The sequence below is a fragment of the Dicentrarchus labrax genome, unplaced genomic scaffold, assembly GCF_905237075.1.
Source record: "Dicentrarchus labrax unplaced genomic scaffold, dlabrax2021, whole genome shotgun sequence".
NCBI lineage: Eukaryota > Metazoa > Chordata > Actinopteri > Moronidae > Dicentrarchus > Dicentrarchus labrax.
This window is the reverse complement of record NW_026136721.1, coordinates 4,057,113-4,076,487: the sequence shown is the minus strand read 5'-3', so window position 1 is coordinate 4,076,487 and position 19,375 is coordinate 4,057,113. Positions and strand designations below refer to the sequence as shown.

General features: G+C 39.0%; 2 protein-coding genes across 2 annotated transcripts in view; one reads left to right on the top strand and one right to left on the bottom strand.

Annotated features, from left to right (window-relative positions):
- The window catches only part of sim2 (SIM bHLH transcription factor 2), a 24,129-nt gene extending 8,685 nt beyond the window's left edge, over positions 1 to 15,444 (top strand). Inside the window, exons 3-11 of the mRNA XM_051386405.1 lie at positions 1,220 to 1,309; positions 3,474 to 3,582; positions 6,148 to 6,233; positions 7,098 to 7,297; positions 7,580 to 7,686; positions 10,974 to 11,121; positions 11,216 to 11,408; positions 13,431 to 13,752; positions 14,705 to 15,444. Coding sequence (XP_051242365.1) covers positions 1,220 to 1,309; positions 3,474 to 3,582; positions 6,148 to 6,233; positions 7,098 to 7,297; positions 7,580 to 7,686; positions 10,974 to 11,121; positions 11,216 to 11,408; positions 13,431 to 13,752; positions 14,705 to 15,444 — 1,995 coding nt within the window. The remainder of the gene's footprint in view (positions 1 to 1,219; positions 1,310 to 3,473; positions 3,583 to 6,147; positions 6,234 to 7,097; positions 7,298 to 7,579; positions 7,687 to 10,973; positions 11,122 to 11,215; positions 11,409 to 13,430; positions 13,753 to 14,704) is intronic.
- The window catches only part of hlcs (holocarboxylase synthetase (biotin-(proprionyl-CoA-carboxylase (ATP-hydrolysing)) ligase)), a 65,346-nt gene continuing 57,943 nt past the window's right edge, over positions 11,973 to 19,375 (bottom strand). The window contains exon 12 of the mRNA XM_051386386.1: positions 11,973 to 19,375. The gene's annotated coding sequence lies outside the window, so the exon portion shown is untranslated.

The following is a 19,375-nucleotide window of genomic DNA, read 5'->3' as shown; positions in this document are numbered from 1 at the left end:
CTACCATTACTTCACTAGTACTGCAAATACTGATACCACTACTATGACCTGTAACCTACCTTAAATATTCATTCTTCTCTACTATTTCACTGATTACACCAACAATAATGCTGTTAAAACAATCATACTTCGATCATTACCAGCTCAATTACAGCTGCCACTACAATGGTTTTTATATACAGGTATACTGTACTTTTGTTAACTCTTATGCTAAAACCTTTTTCATTTTCACATGCCTTTTTCAGTGTTACATTCCCTAGCTCTTCATATTCCTGTGTTTGATTTTAAGACATCTTAATGATGTTTAACTGGGCCAGTACTCACCAGTATGACAGGATTTATGGTCCAGTTGAGTTATTTTATTTATTAGTCTGTACTACGACTTTTAAATGACTATATGCGCTCATTGTGTAGTTATAAGTGTCAGGCCCAATAGTCCTACCTCTTGCTCAAACAGAGGATGTAAGAATGTGCAGCCAATTTGAGGTCCACTATTTGGACTAGTTAAGATGGAAAGCAGCTGGATTTAGATTACTGACAGTGTAGTTTACGTTTTGGACTAAATCATACATTTCTTTCTCTAGAGACAGCTGAGTCACAAATGGTTAAATATGACAGTAAAAAATAGATCTAGCAATAAACCACATGGGTCTGAATACATTTAAAACTAAACTAATCTAAACTTCTCTTTGTAAATATGTTTTGGAGAACTGTACTGCCACCTGGATTATATGTCAGACACATTAGAATTATATATATATATCAGCCAGTATTTTTCACTTTATATATATTTGATAGGGTGGTCAAGGCTAGTCATTTTTAATTTTATGACCTGGTACTACCTGGAGCATGGGTTTACTGACAGACAGCAGGAAGTGCAAATGAGCTGCTGGTTATGCACAACACATCCATCAAATTAATGAAAAGATATTTAAATTAATAAATAAAAAAACTTAAAAATACAGTGTTTGTACTGGCAATTATATTGCTAGATCTTACATTTACCAGGAATTTTTGTAATGTTAATTTATAACCAATGTTTACCATTTTAATTTTAATTTTAAATGAAGACACAAATATTCCCAGATGCTTTTCTTAATAAAAAAAAAAAGAGAATCTAATAAAAGGTAGTCACGGGTAAATAATACGATTTTTAATAAAAATGAAAACCTTACTCATTTACTGTTTAACAGTAACTACTTTGTTACTGCTCCCACAGACTCTGGATGGTTTCGTGTTTGTTGTTGCCTCTGATGGAAAAATCATGTACATCTCTGAAACAGCATCAGTCCACCTTGGCCTGTCCCAGGTAAGCCCCATCACATAACATTTCACATTAACCATAAACGTGAAGGGGGCCATGGCTACCCTGATACAATTTCTGCCCCCTCCCTCGCAAGTCTTCTGAGTAATGAGTACTGTTTGCATAAAATGTTTCTATCTTATATTTTACATTAGCTGCTATTCATTTAAACCAGGGGCCTCAAACTCAACTTGGCCACTGTTGTTATTGTTGTCTCATAGAAGGGCCTGTCAACATTCAAGTACTACAAGAAAGTGCAATATTCTGAATATATTTCCATTACTAACATAATACTTAACAAAAAATACAAATATCATCATTTTATATCATATTTGTTGTTCACAGCCAAACAACAAACAAAGGGCCAAAATCGTCTCTCTTCTTATCAACCGTTATTCACACGTATTTGCGGACACCTTTGGCGCTAACCCTAACCCATTATTTTGTGCCAAATGAAATACAGTTTTTAGGATAGAATTGTGTTTTTATTTCAATTGTATATGAAGGGGTGGTTTAAGGATGTTATGCAAGAAGTGTGGGCCTAAGTGAGCCTGCACGGATTCTATCATAAACAGTCCTTACTAATGAAGAGATAATTAACGCCCTGGCGTATGCGGGCAAATATTCACGCTGCTACTGTACTGTAGTATGTTCAAACACAATGCATAGGAAGCAGCAAAAGGTTCAATATGGTTAAAGCAGGAAAGTCAGTAAATCAGTCACTGATCTATGAATGAATGTGGGTGATTCTTACAGTATCTGCTGTCCACAGTGGCTTTATATCATATAAAAAGCATCTCCTACAGTTCATGAAGTCTCTGCAGCATCTGAAGTCATGGACGGTTATGTTAAGTTGTTTTAAGTGCCGTGCCAGAGCGCAGTGTCTTTACGCACCGCCGTTCGCTGAGTTTACCTTTATTAAATCGACAGCAGGCTGCTACAATATTAACATACAGAGCTCTACACACACCAGACTGGTCGGATAGAACTCAATATTCTGTTTTTTTTCTGAAGGAGACATCCAGTTACCAGGGCTTATCATAGCCTCATCCAACTTTATGTTTTGGCAAACTTTGGCAAAAGCGTCTCATGTTTCATTCCTGAAACACACTGCAAGGCAAACGCTGTTGTGTAACATTAATTACTGAACTATATGACCATGTACGAGGTGAGATACAAGATAATTATTTCTAAAAGAGCATCAGTCAGTTAGGTTATAAAAATACAAGCGGTTTCACCAAATCAGTATCTTTATTTTTATACAGTATTTAATAATCGCCACCTATGATCTATATTTAGCTTCACCCAGCCCTTTTGCAGGTTGCGCTGCTGAACATACATGGACCAAATTAGAAGGTGTGCATGGAGACGCCATACAGTGTGTGCGCCTATAAGAGCCCCTTGCGCTTGGCATTAAGAGTGCAAATGATTAAACTCAGGGTGCAATGCATGTTTGCACCCTCGTAGAACCGGGCCTGGATATAAAGCTACAATTACAGATTATAAAAAAGTGAAAAAAAAAAAAATCGGGATATCAAAAATCTGGTGGGGCATGTGTCCTTTCAGCTTGAATGGGCATGTCTCGACTTGAAGCAACATTGTAATAATATTAAATCTTATTATCTAAAACACAAGATGGCATCAGTGCCTTGATGATGTCAGATTTCATTTAATATATTCATTGAATAATTTCCTAAAGGACATGCCATAATACATATATATATATATAGATATATAGATAGATAGATAGATAGATAGATAGATAGATAGATAGATAGATAGATAGATAGATAAACTTGCAGGCCAGATTCTATTTTCTATTATATATTTTTGACATCAGAAGGAGGGGTGGATGAAGGGCTGGAAATAGCCCTCTGAATTCGTATTTATTTATATTCTTCATAATAGTTAATGTGAAAGTAAATAATAAATGCATAGCCAGTCAGCCACTCTTTACCATCCATCACTGAGTAAAACTCAGACCCCTCCGGTGGCTTTTGGTTTTGGTGTGCCACTCCAAGAAATTCAGTGGCCCTATCTGCTCACCCCTATGAAAGATTTCTAGGGGCACCTCTGGCTGCATGTCTTTGCATTTTGTATGGATTTTGGTTAGTTGGCTTTTGTGTAGCTGATCACCATATAACTCATGCTGGAAATGTGTGTGCTGCAGGTGGAGCTAACAGGAAACAGTATATTTGAGTACATTCACCCATCAGACCACGATGAGATGACAGCAGTGCTGGGTCTTTGCCAGCCTCCGCACCATCACTTCTCTCCAGGTACCTAAACCTTCAACCTCCAGGCTCTCGTGCACATGTCATGGTATATCACATACTGTAAATTACCAGAGCATTTATTTACGGCACAGACAACCATTGCTCGTATTAGAGAGATTTGCTGTTCCCTGGTTAGTGCAAAGTAAACTATTATATGTCAGGTCATATTCATTGCTGTTATGAAGACTGTGAGGTGTGGTAAAAAGCAGTTCTGAAAAAAGTCTAACTTGACTTCCTTTTTAAATTTTTTTTTTTAAGTATTACTGTACTGAAGCACAAAGCAGAATGCCGAGTACGACATTCCTCTGTTGTTGTAATGATAATGAGATATTTTTTTGTTTGTTTGATTACAACCTCAGTGTTATTTTCCTATTTTTGCCATCATAGTAAATTAAATCATACATATTGTTAAGTCTGTTGGTCTGCTGCCACTGCTCACTTTTATAGAACAGTGCCAAACATTACAGTTGACCTCAGCTGAGTAATTAAAGTAAGTAATTCTTGCTGTGATGAAAAAGAACTTTGAGGGTTGTTTTAGATGATGGATCTTTGTGATGACATTGTCGAGTTTGAGATAATGGTATCATAATGATGTCATCTGGTTTGGCATGGACTACAGGTGTGGAAACAGTACATTTTAACAGAGAGCCTGCATTACAACTTGGGGTATGGAGTCTGAAAGAGGACATTGTTTACCATGCAGGGAGAGTCTAAAGAAAAGATGTTGGTTTGCATTATGGGATTTTGGCATATGCTGCTTCAATTTTGGACGTTCTTTTCTAAATCTTGTGAGTCTTGACGTACCCCATTATTGAACTTTAAAAACAATATTCTTGGATTGGTAAAGAGGGTGGGTGGGTGTAGTGACTGTTGATCCTGGTCTGTTTTTGCCAGGGAAGAGGCACAGGAAGAGGAGTTTCTGGCTGGTTGTCCAACCTCAGGAGAAGCAATACAGACTCCATAGTTGTCATTAAACAGTAAAACAACTTTTTACTGCCTTAGATATGTGTGCTTGTGGTTTGGACTGCATCTCATTTGTACATGGCTTTGGAGTAAAGGCGTCTGCCAGATTATGTACACCAATCAGCCATAACATTATGACCACTGGGCTCAGTAGGTTGCTGCATGTCAAAGTGTCCTTGAGCAAGATACTGAGCCCTGAATTGCTCCCGATGCTGCGTCATCAGTGTGTGAATGGGTGTGTGAATGGGTGAATGGGCATGTAGTGTAAAGCGCTTGGAGTAGTCGGAAAGACTAGAAAGGCACTATATATGTAAGTACAGTCCTTTTACCATTTACTGACTGGTGAATAACACTGATTATCTGGTTATCATGGCTCCTGTCAGTGGGTGAGATATATTAGGCAGCAAGTGAACATTTTGTCCTCAAAGTTGATGTGTTAGAAGCAGGAAAAATGAGCAAGAGTAAGGATTTGAGCGACTTTGACAAGAACATTATTACTGCCATGGTGCCCAGGAGGCCATCATGTTATGGCTGATCTGTGTATACATCATAAGATCCAGTCATACTACATAAGTCATATAGCCTTTAGACTATAGACTGTTACCTGTTGGTCTCTTTTATGCACATTTGATTATACTGGTCTGTAAAAAGAAATCTGAGATAATTCAGTTCAATTCAAAACAAATTCATAACAAAAGTTATCTTAGGACACATTTCAAATAGAGCAGGTCTAGACCATACGCCTTATACATTTATTTACAGAAGAAAGGAGGACAGAGACAAAGTTGTACAGCAACAACAATAGCAACAACTGAACAGAAGTGAACAACTAGAAATTACTAATCTTTAGGGTGATCACAGCACTGGAATTAGTTTATTTGCACAATAATACAAAGCAAAATACATACATATAGAAGACAGTAATTACAGTGCAGGAAGGAAGGAAACCTGAAAGGCTTATTCACAGTCCTACCTTGTTATTAACAATTAAGTAAAAATGGCATTAATATTCAAGAAAAACAAACAAAACAAAACAAAACACATAGCACAAACAATCTTTATATACACAGCCACAGGTACAGGCATGAATAGCATTAAAAGAAGAATGAGAGAGAACAGAAAAACAAACCTATAAGTAGATATATATACCAGTGATTTCCAACCTGGGTGTCAGGATGCCAACTAGAACAAGTTGACAAAGCTTCACAGGTGGTCACGAGGCCTTCTTGATTTTAAGGGGTGTAAGAAGCTGAACATAATCACAAACAAGAAATGATCTGCATTGAATACATAGAATATATTGTCAGTTTAGTCAATGATAAAAAAAAGATGTCCCTTAAGGAAAAAGGTTGGGAATCACTGATATATACAACCAAAGAAGCATCTTGCCATAAGGATGAAGATAATATGAGAATTACTTTAAAAGCTGATAAGGGAGAAAAAAATTAAATGTTATTTCAAATGAATTCCATAACTGTGGTCCTCTAAACATGATAAAAATGTATACAATGAATAGAAAAAATAAGGTATATTTTTGTTTATTGTAAAAACACAATGTACTACAACATGTGAGTAATGCCTCTGTAATGTGTGTTTATGTGACAGAGTATGAAATAGAACGCTCCTTCTTCTTGAGGATGAAGTGTGTTCTTGCTAAAAGAAATGCAGGACTTACATGTGGAGGATATAAGGTAGGTCCAGCCACTGGAGTTTCATTTACCCAAACACATACATGGAAGTGATTTCTTTCCATTAAGTAATACATAAACAATCACTGCACTGCACAATCACTTATTGGTCATTCTCAAAAAACCATGGTGTTAAACATCAACTGTATTCATCTCAGGATACGCTCTCATGAAGCAGCAGCAGCTGAAGGTCTGGAGGTGTCTTGTAGACAGATTATGGTTTCCTGTGGTTTCACCATTAGTTGGCTACACATTTAGGAAATTCATGAATGTTCAGTTGCTCCTCAATAAAACTAGAGCTATATAGAGAACTAGTCAGATCTATGTTGAATTACTTCAATGAATTGAGTCCCTCATAATTATTACAAACCCACAGGCACTACTTAAGGAAGTAATGTTGGCTGGTAATATAGTAGCAGTTGCAAAGTTGTGGCTAAGCAACCGTAGTTTAAAGCTGCACCAGGTAACTTTTTCGTCATATTTTCTGAAACTTTCATTTTATCCTGACATAGTATATGCGACAGATGATCTGTGAAAAAATTAGGTTTCTTAGAGTGCTCCTAATGGCATTTGCAAGAATCCACTGTACCTGAACAAAAACAACCCAATCAGAGCCAAGAAAGATGTAGGATGTTGTTGAGTCTCATTCCCAGGAGACTCAATAATCAACTACCGGCACACAAAGCGTGTGTATTTGATGACCTGGGAATGAATGTACTCTCATCAGGAGCAAATATAACAAAAAGTAATTTTTTTTTTTTACAGAAATCCAGCATGCAGTTTTAAATCCCAATCTTGTTTGTTGTAAACCCTCAAGTGAATGTGTGAAACGTGTAATGACATTGGTTTCATACCATTGTTCCCCAGGTCATCCACTGCAGCGGCTACCTGAAAGTGCGTCAGTACATGATGGACATGCCGCTGTATGAATCCTGTTATCAGACTGTGGGTCTGGTGGCAGTCGGTCACTCCCTGCCCCCCAGTGGTATCACTGAGATAAAACTCCACAGCAACATGTTCATGTTCCGGGCCAGCCTGGACTTTAAACTAATTTTCTTGGACACAAGGTAGGAGAGACACTTCACTGAGCAGGAGAATGGATAAATGAAAGCCATGATATTATGATATCTTGATGATGCCTGCATGAAGTATAAAATCATAGAAACCATCAAAAATAATTAACAGAAAAATGATTTGTAATTACAATATAGAAATATGTAGACATATGACAAAAATGTATTTGTATAAAAATTACCTACTGCAGTTTTAACCGAACATTATGATGCACTTAAGCACAAATCAACCCCTGACTGTTAGCCTGTACCCTCTCTCCTGTGTGCTGGCGCCAGGGTGGCAGAGCTGACAGGCTATGAGCCTCAGGACCTGATAGAGAAGACTCTCTACCACCACGTCCACGCCTGTGATGTTTTCCATCTACGCTATGCTCATCATTTATGTGAGTCTTGAAATCCTTAGTCAGACCAACTGGGTGGGAGGGTAAGTAGACAAAGTAGTGACAAATCAGCAACAGATCCAGTTTTCAAAGGATTAGTGAGTGAAACCCATACATATAGAAACAGCCATAACACACTGGTGTATGATTACCATGTGTGTGCTGGTGATGGTATGATTCACACAGAATGTGCTTTCCTTGTGTATTTCTCCCCAGTGTATTTTGGAGTCAGCCAACACACAAATATGCTGTCTTTCAGCTTCTAGAGGAATCTGACAATGGGCCAAGTCAATTACAATTATTCAGGCTGACAAATGTCTTTATTTGATATATTTGAGGTTAGGGCATGGGGGCTGTGAACAAGACTGATTGCAACAAGGACAAAGTAAATTTGCAAGGTGCTTCAACATGAATTGAACAAGAACTAAGGGCAGCTACTGAGTGGAAAGGGTGTCAGTACCTCCAGCCAGATCAGTACTACACATGTGCAATGTTCAACAGAGATCATAGTAGCTATTTTAATTATCATTAACATGCATCATAACATGTATTATTATATTTAGTTTTTTCATTTAAAAATTCCTTACTTACTGTATTAAGCTAGCAGTAACTAACTTAGCAAAACTTTGGCAACACTTTTGCTAACGTTTGCTATGAACATATGGTGGTATGTCTCACACATGCTGATAGATATGATACCTCATCAGAATGCATCAAGAAGACATTAAAACCAAGCTGTAACTTCTGTGGCTGCAAATGAAGCCAACACTGAAATAACAGTGCAATGTATCTCTCCTTGTTACATACAGGGTTAATGTTTTATTGTGCACTGTCCCTGTTCAAATAAAATAAATAATAATAATAATAATAATAACAAAAACTGCAGTTCCTCTAACATCCACTTGAGGCTGGCTCCAGCAATGAGTCAATGTCAATAAGGCCCCATATTTAAATGTCCAACTTTGTAAACTTGTTACAGCATAGCACAACTGTATGGGGGAGGGAATTTGGAACGTCTTTGCCCATTTTTTGATTAGCTGGGAGTGCCATGATGGCAATGGCCAGAGCTGACCACACTGAGCTGCACAACGGCTCTTCAGAAACTTAATTGTACAGTCTATGGTTAAAACTTATTAATATCCTGAATTACACACAGTTTAATAAGTAATAAGTGAGCCATCATGTTTCCTTCTTATCTTTACTGAAGCTGCACATGCGCAGTACTGATATGCCAAGAGGTGCAGATCGGGCACTGACAAAGGGAATGACTGGAAATGTTATTGAACTGGCAGAAATGGTTGATGGAGGAAAAAATATACAGAGAGAGTTTCAGCTTATTGTTTATCTATCTGGCTGCAACTTTACTGTTTTGGTTCACTCTCACCACTCTCATTGTATTGTTTTCTGCTGCAGCAGGCAGCTATTACCAGATAAAAAGCTGTAAAAACCCACTGTACACCCCCTGCCCAGCACCAAACTGTGGACAGACACAGTTGGAGGCTAGCTGGTGTATAATGGAGCATCTAGCTGCTAAAGAGCCAGATATGTTTCTAAGCCGTAGATTGAATATTGTACCAGCCAGCTGACCAGAAACATGATTTATAAATGATAATGCTGCTCTGTAACTACTTGATGTGTAAGTAAGCAACTGCCAAGTTCACTTAAAAGGATTATATGTTAATGTTCTGTCAACTCCCGGAGTTAACTTTTTGCCCTGGAAGGGTTTTTTTTAAAGGGGTTTTTATTCTCTGCACCAAGCAAGTGGTGTATGTGTTGCTTTCTACTCATCGCTGCCCTCAAGTGGATAAATAAATTTGTTATTGCAGGTTTAAAGATGCAACATGTACGAATTTTTGTTTAAAACAACAATCACCAACTCCGGTTTGGTCAAAATAAAACTTCATAGTAAGATGTGAAAACAAAGGAAAAAAGTGCCTCTCTGATGCCCGAAATCCCTCTCACTTCTCTACTGCTTGATGCCTCTCCTGTGTCTTTGTCGTCCCCGGTGTCATCCTGGTTGGAGCCACTGTAAATCACGCTCAAAGTCCAGTGTGTTCACTGGGATTAGCGGTTATCAGGAGAGGATATAGTCCTGACGCTGACGCTGTGTTCTCGCCCGTAAGCAAAGAGCGCCAGACCAATCTGTGTTTGGTTCCAGTCCAGCCGTGTCCATTGGGAGGCAGCTGAACCCAGTTTCATTTCCTGCATCTGGTTCTAGTGCCCATTCTAGTGCCTCTCTCAGCTTGGTCCCCCCACTCTGAGCCTGAAAACCTCCTCCTTTCGGCAGCCCAAAGCTTTTGTGCGTATGCTGCTGAGTATAAGTTCAGTGGCAGACTGCTGTCCCAGTCCAGTTCCACCAACAGACTCAAAAACTCTTTCGTCCCGCTGGCCATCAGACTGTACAACAGCTCTCAGTAAAGGCAGGGAGGACAATAGATAATAGACAATGGACAATTTCTACCTCCATTTGCACTGTTTTACTTCCATTTGCACTCCACTCCATTTGCACTGTTTACTGTAGCTACTGTTAATATATATATGTATATATATATATATATATATATATATATATATATATATATTTTTATATTATATATTTTTTATACTTAAGGTTAGGGTTTTTAATTTTAGTTTAATGTATGTTTGAAGGGGAACTTGGCTACTATTTCAACTTAATAAACCTGTTTAGAAATCATTTGGATGGTTAAATGGCCTGTTCTGGTGAAAATGGTGACTTTCCCCGCTCCCCCTAGCGTCCCCAGGCGGAAAACCAACCTTGCAACTTTGGGACTTCCGTCCCGTTAAGTTGGAATTAGGAAGTATCGTGAGAGGCGAGAACGAGCGAGAAACACGAACTGCTTTACGGCAATTTCACATAAACGCACACGCCCCCCTCAATACTGGTTAGCCACGCAGGCTGTAAGAACAAGCGACAATGAATGTATTACCCACCTCGGTAGACATTGCTCCACACGAAAAAGTTGCCCGGCAACAAATGCACATCAGCAGTGGTAGAAAGGGGGAGGAGGGTGCCCAGCTTTTTTATGACAGTGTTTTGAAATATACCTCCCAGAGCTGTAGGGGGAGCTCGTTGAGAAAACATGCGACGACAAAAGTGAAAACCAGCGAAGAAATGGCTAGAGTTGCCAAGTTCCCCTTTAATGTATGTTTAATGTATGTAATGTATGTTTTGTACTGATGCATAATAGTGGGCCCTGTGTGATTCCAAGGGGCTGATGTCATATTTAACAATTTTTCCACTTTGACCCTAATCTTTTTCTTCCCTGTAGTACTGGTGAAGGGGCAGGTCACCACTAAGTACTACCGCATGTTATCAAAGCATGGAGGTTGGGTGTGGGTGCAGAGCTATGCCACCATCGTCCACAACAGCCGTTCCTCCAGACCTCACTGTATTGTCAGCGTGAACTACGTCCTCACGTGAGTCTGCCCCTCCCCCTGTCATTTTGAATGTAAAACCTCCAGTTAAACCAATGCAAAGATACACAGTGTATGCCTGTCTGTTTGTATACAGTGACATCGAGTGCAAGGAGCTGCAATTATCTGAGGACCAGAGTCGAGCCACTAAGCCTGGTCTTAGCCTTACTTCCTCTCAGGACCACCACAAACAACTCAGAAACAAAGCTGTCAAGATGAAAACCAAACTCAGAGCCGCTCCCTATCCTGAGGTGGGACTTCCAGTTGGCTTACTGATGAGTAAACAGAAGGTGAATGTTTTCACACAGTTATTAAACCAACGTGTCATGTTAGCATGTCAAGAAGGTGGCTAAATAACGCTCCAAAGTTTTTGCAGACGGAAAAACATGGCTATTTTCAAAGGAATCCCTTGATCACTTCAAGATATCTGAATAAAAATAGGTTCTCTGTGTACTCACGAGTATCCCCTTTGCAGACATGTCCACTTCATGCTAATCCCATGCAGTTTTTTGCATGTCGTATAAATGTTTGTTGTTTTTTTTCAGGTGCATATTGAATACTGAATATTAACAAATTTCCCCCTGGAGATAAAATGATATCTGATAATGATATATTATGAAATCAATAAAATATTTCTGATTCTGATTCTGAATATTTCTGCATACTGGGGTCCATGAACAGTATAGGAATTGCATTCTTTGGGTATGACGGGAAAGCTGACACTCATACTTCATGCCACCTCTGCATAAGTTGGTAAATGGTAAATGGACCTGTAGCCAGCGTGGCCTGACACTCCTTTAATTTGACTCTCCGTTGTGTTCGGCTTTGTGTAGAAACGGACGACAGACATCTGCTGCTTTGCCAGTTGGACAGTGAATTTATTCTCTGTGTACAATACACATAAAATAAGTACAGCAACTTGGTTCCCACACGCACACCTCTCCTCAGCATAGCGTACCGTTACTCAATAACATGTGCAGTGTTCTTATTAAAATAATAAACCAAAATTAATTTCAATGTGATCGTATTGTCAAAATTTCAATGTAAAATCAAAAACATTTCCCTACATACCAACAGCAATTTTTAGGTTTCATTAATAAATGTAAAATGTAAACATGAACAAACATAAAAAACTACATGTATAAAAATAACATTTTCATCACAAAAAAACAAGGGGAGTACTCACATACCTGTGTACAACACACATAAGATTAGTATAGCAACTTGGTTCCCACACGCACACCTTTAAATGAGAGGGAGAAAAGAGTCGGCACATGAGAAACTGTCTGTGTGCTCTTCATTAAGCTGAGGCAGGTGAGCTAATATCTCACACAAAAAGTGCTGTACATGATAAAACTTTATGTACACATTTAAATAAAAATCAAAGCCAGCAACTGTTATAAAGTAGAGTTAAAACCTCTATTTAGCGTTTTTAACATGTTTTAAGTCACTTTGAACCAGAGTGCTCAGGTCGTCTTACCAGAGTCTTACCTAAGTGACATCACTAACAGGTCAACGGTCACACTGCCAAAATACAATTGACAAAATAAAAGCTCCCCAAAATAAATACACACAAAAACAGGTTTATACAGAAAAAATAATAAAATATCGACAAAGATGGATTTTTGGTGAAATATAATAAACCTTTCTAGTCTTCCGACCACTCAAAGCGCTTTTACACTACGTGCCACATTTACCCTTTCACACACATTCACTCAGTGATGCACAGCATCGGGAGCAATTTGGGGTTCAGTATCTTGCTCAAGGATGCTTCGACATGTGGAGGGAGGAGCTGGGGATCGAACCAACAACCTTCCAATTAGTGGACGACCCGCTCTGCCTCTGAGCCACAGCCCTGTTAAAAACACACGCCCCTGCTACAAAGGGAGTGGGTTCACTGTGTGTCTACAGTAAGAGATGAGTAAGATGCTAAGTGTTGAAAATAGCATAATTTTGTTGTTGAATTTATTAATTTCATTTATGGAATGGAATTAGGCTATTTAGGCTTAGTTGGCATAGACATACATAACATGCACCGGGAGTTTATCCACCCTGTTTTGTTCCCCAGCCTGTATTTGGGAATAGCCTTTATTTGTTCATTGCGACCACCACCATTATTTGAGATCCAACTTTTATTTGAGGAAACCAAATTTATCTCAGAATGTCAGTCCTTTATTAGCCAGACTATATGTTCAGCTAAATAGGGATCCAGTGTGAAAGACATATAATATAACATTCCTTTATGAGTGTCTATTGCAAAACTACATACTTGCATTTCAGTAACCTTCTTTATGCTTATTTATGGCTAACAGCAGGCCACTCGCCTCTTCCAGCCAGACCATTTGAGCTGCTCCCCACAGAAGGGGCTATGGAAGGAGAGGTCCCCGTACCCAGTGACCCCCTGCAGGGAGAAGAACTCCAGCTTGAGCCCTGAAGCAGGTCAGGCGTCCTGCAGCCCCACTTACAATCTGACCCTCCACTACCCCTACAAACACCAGCATCTGGATGCTCAGACTCACCTGCCAAGCTCAGGTCCCTCTTCTCAGCTGGCTCAACAGATCATCGGTTCCCTGCAAAGCAGAGGGTCTGTTGGATGGAACATCAGCAGCCCCCCAGTACCCAAGAAATACACAGGTACAGTCTTTATCTGACAAAGTTACCATGATTAAACCTCATTAAACCTGCTGGACAAATTCTCTCTCTCTCTCTCTCTCTCTCTCTCTCTCTCTCTCTCTCTCTCTCTCACCTCAACTGGTCGAGGCAGACGGCCCCTCACCTAGAGCCGGGGTCTATCCGAGGTTTCTGCCTCTTAAAAGGAAGTTTTTCCTTGCCGCCGTCGCCAAGTGCTTGCTCATGGTGGGGCCTGTTGGGTCTCTGTAATTAATTTTATAAGGAGTACTATCTAGACCTGCTCTATTTTGAAAAGTGTCCTGAGATAACTTCTGTTATGATTTGGCGCTATGCAAATAAAATTGAATTGAATTGAATTGAGATTTGTGACATAAACAGTCCAGAGTGTTGTTTTTTATGCTTTCAAACCAGAGGACACCATATTCACTACTATGCTGATGATACAATCTTGTATGCTATCAGTAGACATTCTAGTTTATTTAACATTTAATTGCATGTGTGGTGAATTATCCTGTGATCTTGTTTGTATGTATTGTCAGGTCTCTTGTGCAAAAGAGATCTTGATCCTACTAGAACTAACTTGACCGACTAATCTAATCTCAGTAGTGTGAACTGTTACCCCTCAAAAATTGTGAATTGTCCTTCAGTAAATAATAAGCTGACATCAGATAAGAACTTTATTCATCCTGAGGGAAATTATTGTGCTGCAGTTGTAGTACGAAGTAGGAAATGTGAGTGCAAATAGAAAATATCAATAAAATGAATATGGTGCACTCTGAAGCGAGAGAGTTGCAATCTGCAACTACACTGCTAAATGCCACTAAATCCTACGTACTGGACCTGTAACACACTGATGGACTAACATTTTAGTTAAAATACCCTAATCATACTGCCTTTCTCTTTCCGCTGAAGTTCTGGTATAATTTCAGCTCCTGAATATTGTTTTCCTCATCAGGCCCCATGCTGACAGCTGACCGTAGGTACCCCGATAAGATCTCCCATCACTGTTCCAGCAGCACAAACCATTCTACTGGCAGGCTGAAGGAAGAACCCTACGAACCTTACACGCTTGTACACAGCGTGCCTGAGGTGTGTCCACATCCCCATGCTCATGCCACCAAGGACAGTGAACCTTTAAGCCAGGATGTCCAGCGTAATACAAAAGGTGCTGAGAGACTTCAGGGTGATCGGGCCCAGGCCTGCCCTTTGCTCAGTGGCCTTGTTCTAGGAAAAGGTGAGCAGGGTGACCTGCTGCACAGCATGGGCCAGCCTCTCCCTGTGCAAATGGCCCTAGGGCAGAGGAGGAGGCTGTGTATGATGGAGGCTCCCTACAGCCACCCCGCTGTAGAATATCCACAGCCTTCTGATGGCCACCAGCAGCGTGAAGCTGCCACGGAGGTGCAGCCCAGGTCTGCTGAGGACAGGAGAATGTTGACAGGTATGGGGGTCGGGGTGGGACTTCCAGCCCAAGCTCAACACATGTCTTTGAACTTTCATGAAGTTTTGAGCAAACACAATTCCATTAAAGCCCACCCTTTTACCGCACTGAGCCATCTTACCGACGGCTACAGTTACCATGGTAAAGAGACAGTCTCTTACAGCTGCAACAGCCCCAGCTCCAGCTCGTCCCCTGACAGCCAAAGAGAGATCCCACATTACATTGGCACATCCGTCATTATCACAAATGAGAGGTGACCCAGGGCAGAAGCTCAGAAGACTCTGACTCTGACTCTTTCAAAGACTCCAGCCAGTCATTTCTCTTCTCTCTCTCATTTTGTATTTTACTCCTGCAGGATAGCCATGTTGTCTGTCATATCAAAGATCAACCTGATACATGTTCTAAAGATTATATATGCAATACAGCTTTCCCAGCAATTGTATTAATATTCAACCCAAACTTAGGGCCTGATCATTATCTATGATTTTGAGCTCATTTTTGTACTCAGAGAAAACACTGTAGCATTTGTATTAATTTTCTTACATGGAAATACCATGTCTAACTTGGTAGTAAAGATCTGAGTGTTTATATTTATAAAAGTTTGGGAGGATCTCAGGCAGCCTGTATTGGGTCAAAAAACAGGCATCATTTGGAAAACATGTCATTCATGGTATGTGAGTATCGGCAGTGTTGTAAGGTTCAAATAAGGTTTGAAAAAGAATGTTAAATAGTGATGGCAAGCAAACATCAATAAACCCACCCAAAACCATGATCTACTTTTGATGAGTTTTTGAAAATTAAATAGCCATATAACTTTTGGCAAACAAACAGCAACAGATTTGTAGCTCCTTTACCAGACTGAGTGCAGTATAACTGTCTATGAGTGGACATAACGCTCTGGTATAACAGAGGGTCAAGTCTTTTGTATTTGATTTAACAGGCAAAAAGTGCCTTCAAACAGGATTTTTTTTTCTTTAAATGAACTATTTATTCAGTATTATATATTTATTGCATAACTTGAATCATTTAACAGGCTCAAAATATGGAGCAATAGAGTGGGCAACCGTGGGAAATTTTAGCATAATATAAGCTAACAGCCCATAGAGGCTCAACTCTGATTGAATTGGAATATGGATATTGGAATTGGTATCATGGAAACTTTCTGTTGACAATAAAATAAAGAAAAGGAAAACTATGGTTTATTCAACTTGGGTAATATAGCCATGGGTTCTTTTGGTTATGGTGATACTGCACTCACCATGTTCTTTGAACACTGCCTGCTTCAACATGTACAAACTGTATTTACTGTATTTACCCCCTTTAGTTTGACTTCCAAATAAAGTGGTTTGGATCAGGGGTTCCTAACAACCTTGTTTCTGTTTGTGTGTGTTTGTGTCTGGGAGTGAGATCTGCTCATCAGGTCTATTTCCTTGTTTTGACTGGTAAGCAATTAGAAATATGGGCATGGCAAATAAGATAAGATATGTTATATATTATTATAAATTATATTTTATAATAATAATAATAATAATAATAATAGGTGGGGTATTAGTCATTTGAGAGCCCCTCCTGGCAGGTTCGAGCCTGGATATTCTGAACAAACTTTCTAACTTGTCTGATCTGGCTACTGGTGTTTCTTTATCTGTTAGGCTTAATTTTTCTAGCTTTTTCTTATTCCCAGATCTATACAATAAATTAGTGAGTACAGTGTTATAACTGATATAACCAAGAGCTATGACAATAAAACAAAGTTTTAATAAACTGCGATTTTCCTTTAGCACGTTCTCTGTTTCACGTCTCCAGCTAAGCTAACCAGCTGCTGACAGTAGCTACTATACAGATCCTCTCATCTAGCTAATCTAACTACATTTAAATAAAAACATCCTACATTATAAGGAGGATGTAATAGATGTTGCCAAATCCCTTGTTATATGAGAGTACCACATCAATATCCTTTATACCAAAGTGTCAGCCAAAAACAACACAAATAAATGAGGTTAAGAGGTACATTTTATTCCTTTAACCTTTTCCTCTTGGGGCATATCCTTCATTGCTCACCTCTGCCAATATCCTAGGCCTAAGACAGAGGAGATAATGTTAGTGTTGTTAATAGGTACTTGATAGGTAAAAAGTAAATAAACTAGCAACACTCGTTGCTTTGTAGAACATTCATCAAGTATAACATCTTTCTTCTTCATCTATGTTCACCTATCCATAACTGAAGGATACTTTCAATAAACATTACCTTTCTTTCTCAAACCAGTTGAGTACAACAGACAAGATGTTATAATTATCATGATACATGTTAAGGTACTTAGTACTCACACAATCACAATCACTCATACAAAAACAATTGTGTTTTCTCACGTAACAAATAAAATACATTTAATGACTATATAAGATTAAATTATTTTGTGTATATTATTTTATGTAATTTCTTATTAATAGCTCAAACCTACTCTTAAATGTGGAGAGGGTGTCTGCCTCCCAAAACCCAAACAACCATCCTGCTCTCATTCACATGACATCTGGTTTTCCGTCTACCGAATCCATTTGAATGCTGAGCTACAACAAGTCTTAGACGATGACAAAAACAACACACCCATGTCACACACACCCACAACTAGTGTGCGCATTCTTAAAAAAAAGTCAATAAAAAAAGGTTTGAGGGACAAAAACTAAATGCACTATGTGTCCATGCACGTGACCTAAATCTATGTCAGTAACAGCAAATTACTGTATTTTGCAAGTTTGCATTATTTGCACCATATGAATCCCATATTCCAGCCTGCACCTGCCACATTAAGGAGAAACCTTAATAAACAAGTATAGGACCAGCTGGCTTGGTGCATGTCAGGGGAATGTAAGCAGTGGGAGAATAGAGTCATTTGGCCTGGGGGTAGACTGTGCACGCTGAGGGGGGAAACCGAGACTTGGAGCCACTGCCTGTAGCTGCTGTTGATACTGTCGACAAGTCTAGACCCTCAACAAGATGTGTTACCCCAATGGAGAGGTTGACAAGGGGAAAATAGTCTCTGTAAGATAGATTGTATTGGAGAATGGATCTGTAAATGTAACAATAAAATGAAAATATTAAAATATCTTAAACATAAAATGACATTCAGACTTTCAGCATTAACATTGTCCCCACAGTGAGCTTCTCAGCCCATCACTCACTTCAGTTTGCCACTCCCAGTGACTGGAATGAGTTACAAAAGAAACTAAAACCACACACCTTGATTTCGTTACCCTCCTTTACTAACTTTACAAACAGGTAATAGTTTGTGATCACTGCACCTGCTTTTAAACACAATACTTGATTACTGTTGTGTACATACTGTTTTTATTGTGCAGATTTAACTATACTATTATATATATTTTTTGCACTAGCTGTATATTTTTTTATTGTTGTATCGACTCATCTCCTGTTGCTGCCTCTTGCCTAGGTCGTCATTGTAAATGACAATGACAACTTATTTATTTCGAGTGGCCTTTTATTGTGGCCAGCCTATGCCACATCTCTGAGGTGGATGGATTATCTCAGCAAAGGAGAAGTGCTCACTAACACAGATTTTGACAGATTTGTGAACAATATTTGAGAGAAATAGACCTTTTGTGTACATAGAAAGTCTTAGATCTTTGAGTTCAGCTCATGATGAATGGGGGCAAGAACAAAAGTGTTGCGTTTATAATTTTGTTCAGTGTATATATATATATATATATATATATATATACAAAAAAGAAAAAAAGAAAGATCTTATCAGAAGTAGTGTGCGACCCCCTGTTGCTGTAATGTAGTAGGGAACCATGACTTCAAGACAGAAATTAAAATTAATGCAACAAACCAACTGTAATAAATATCTGTATTATCTTTAAAACTAGATTCATACATGGCCTTTTACAGTATGTTAGCTCATTCACTGTGATGTTATTATAATTTAAGCCAAAAAACTAATCCAGACACAGTGAAAACAGATGTAGGTATGGTTCATTCATACCACACTAGTAATACTAGTACATACTATTACTGTGATGACTTCCATATTGGTGTGTGATGTCTTGGGCATAGGCAGAGGAGGAGGACTGATGTTGTAATGAAGCACATGGCTGTATCCAGTTCCAGCAGTTTGCACGTTTCCTTTGACATTTTCACTTCATCTGGGGAGGATGAGCCAGAGGGCCAAGGTA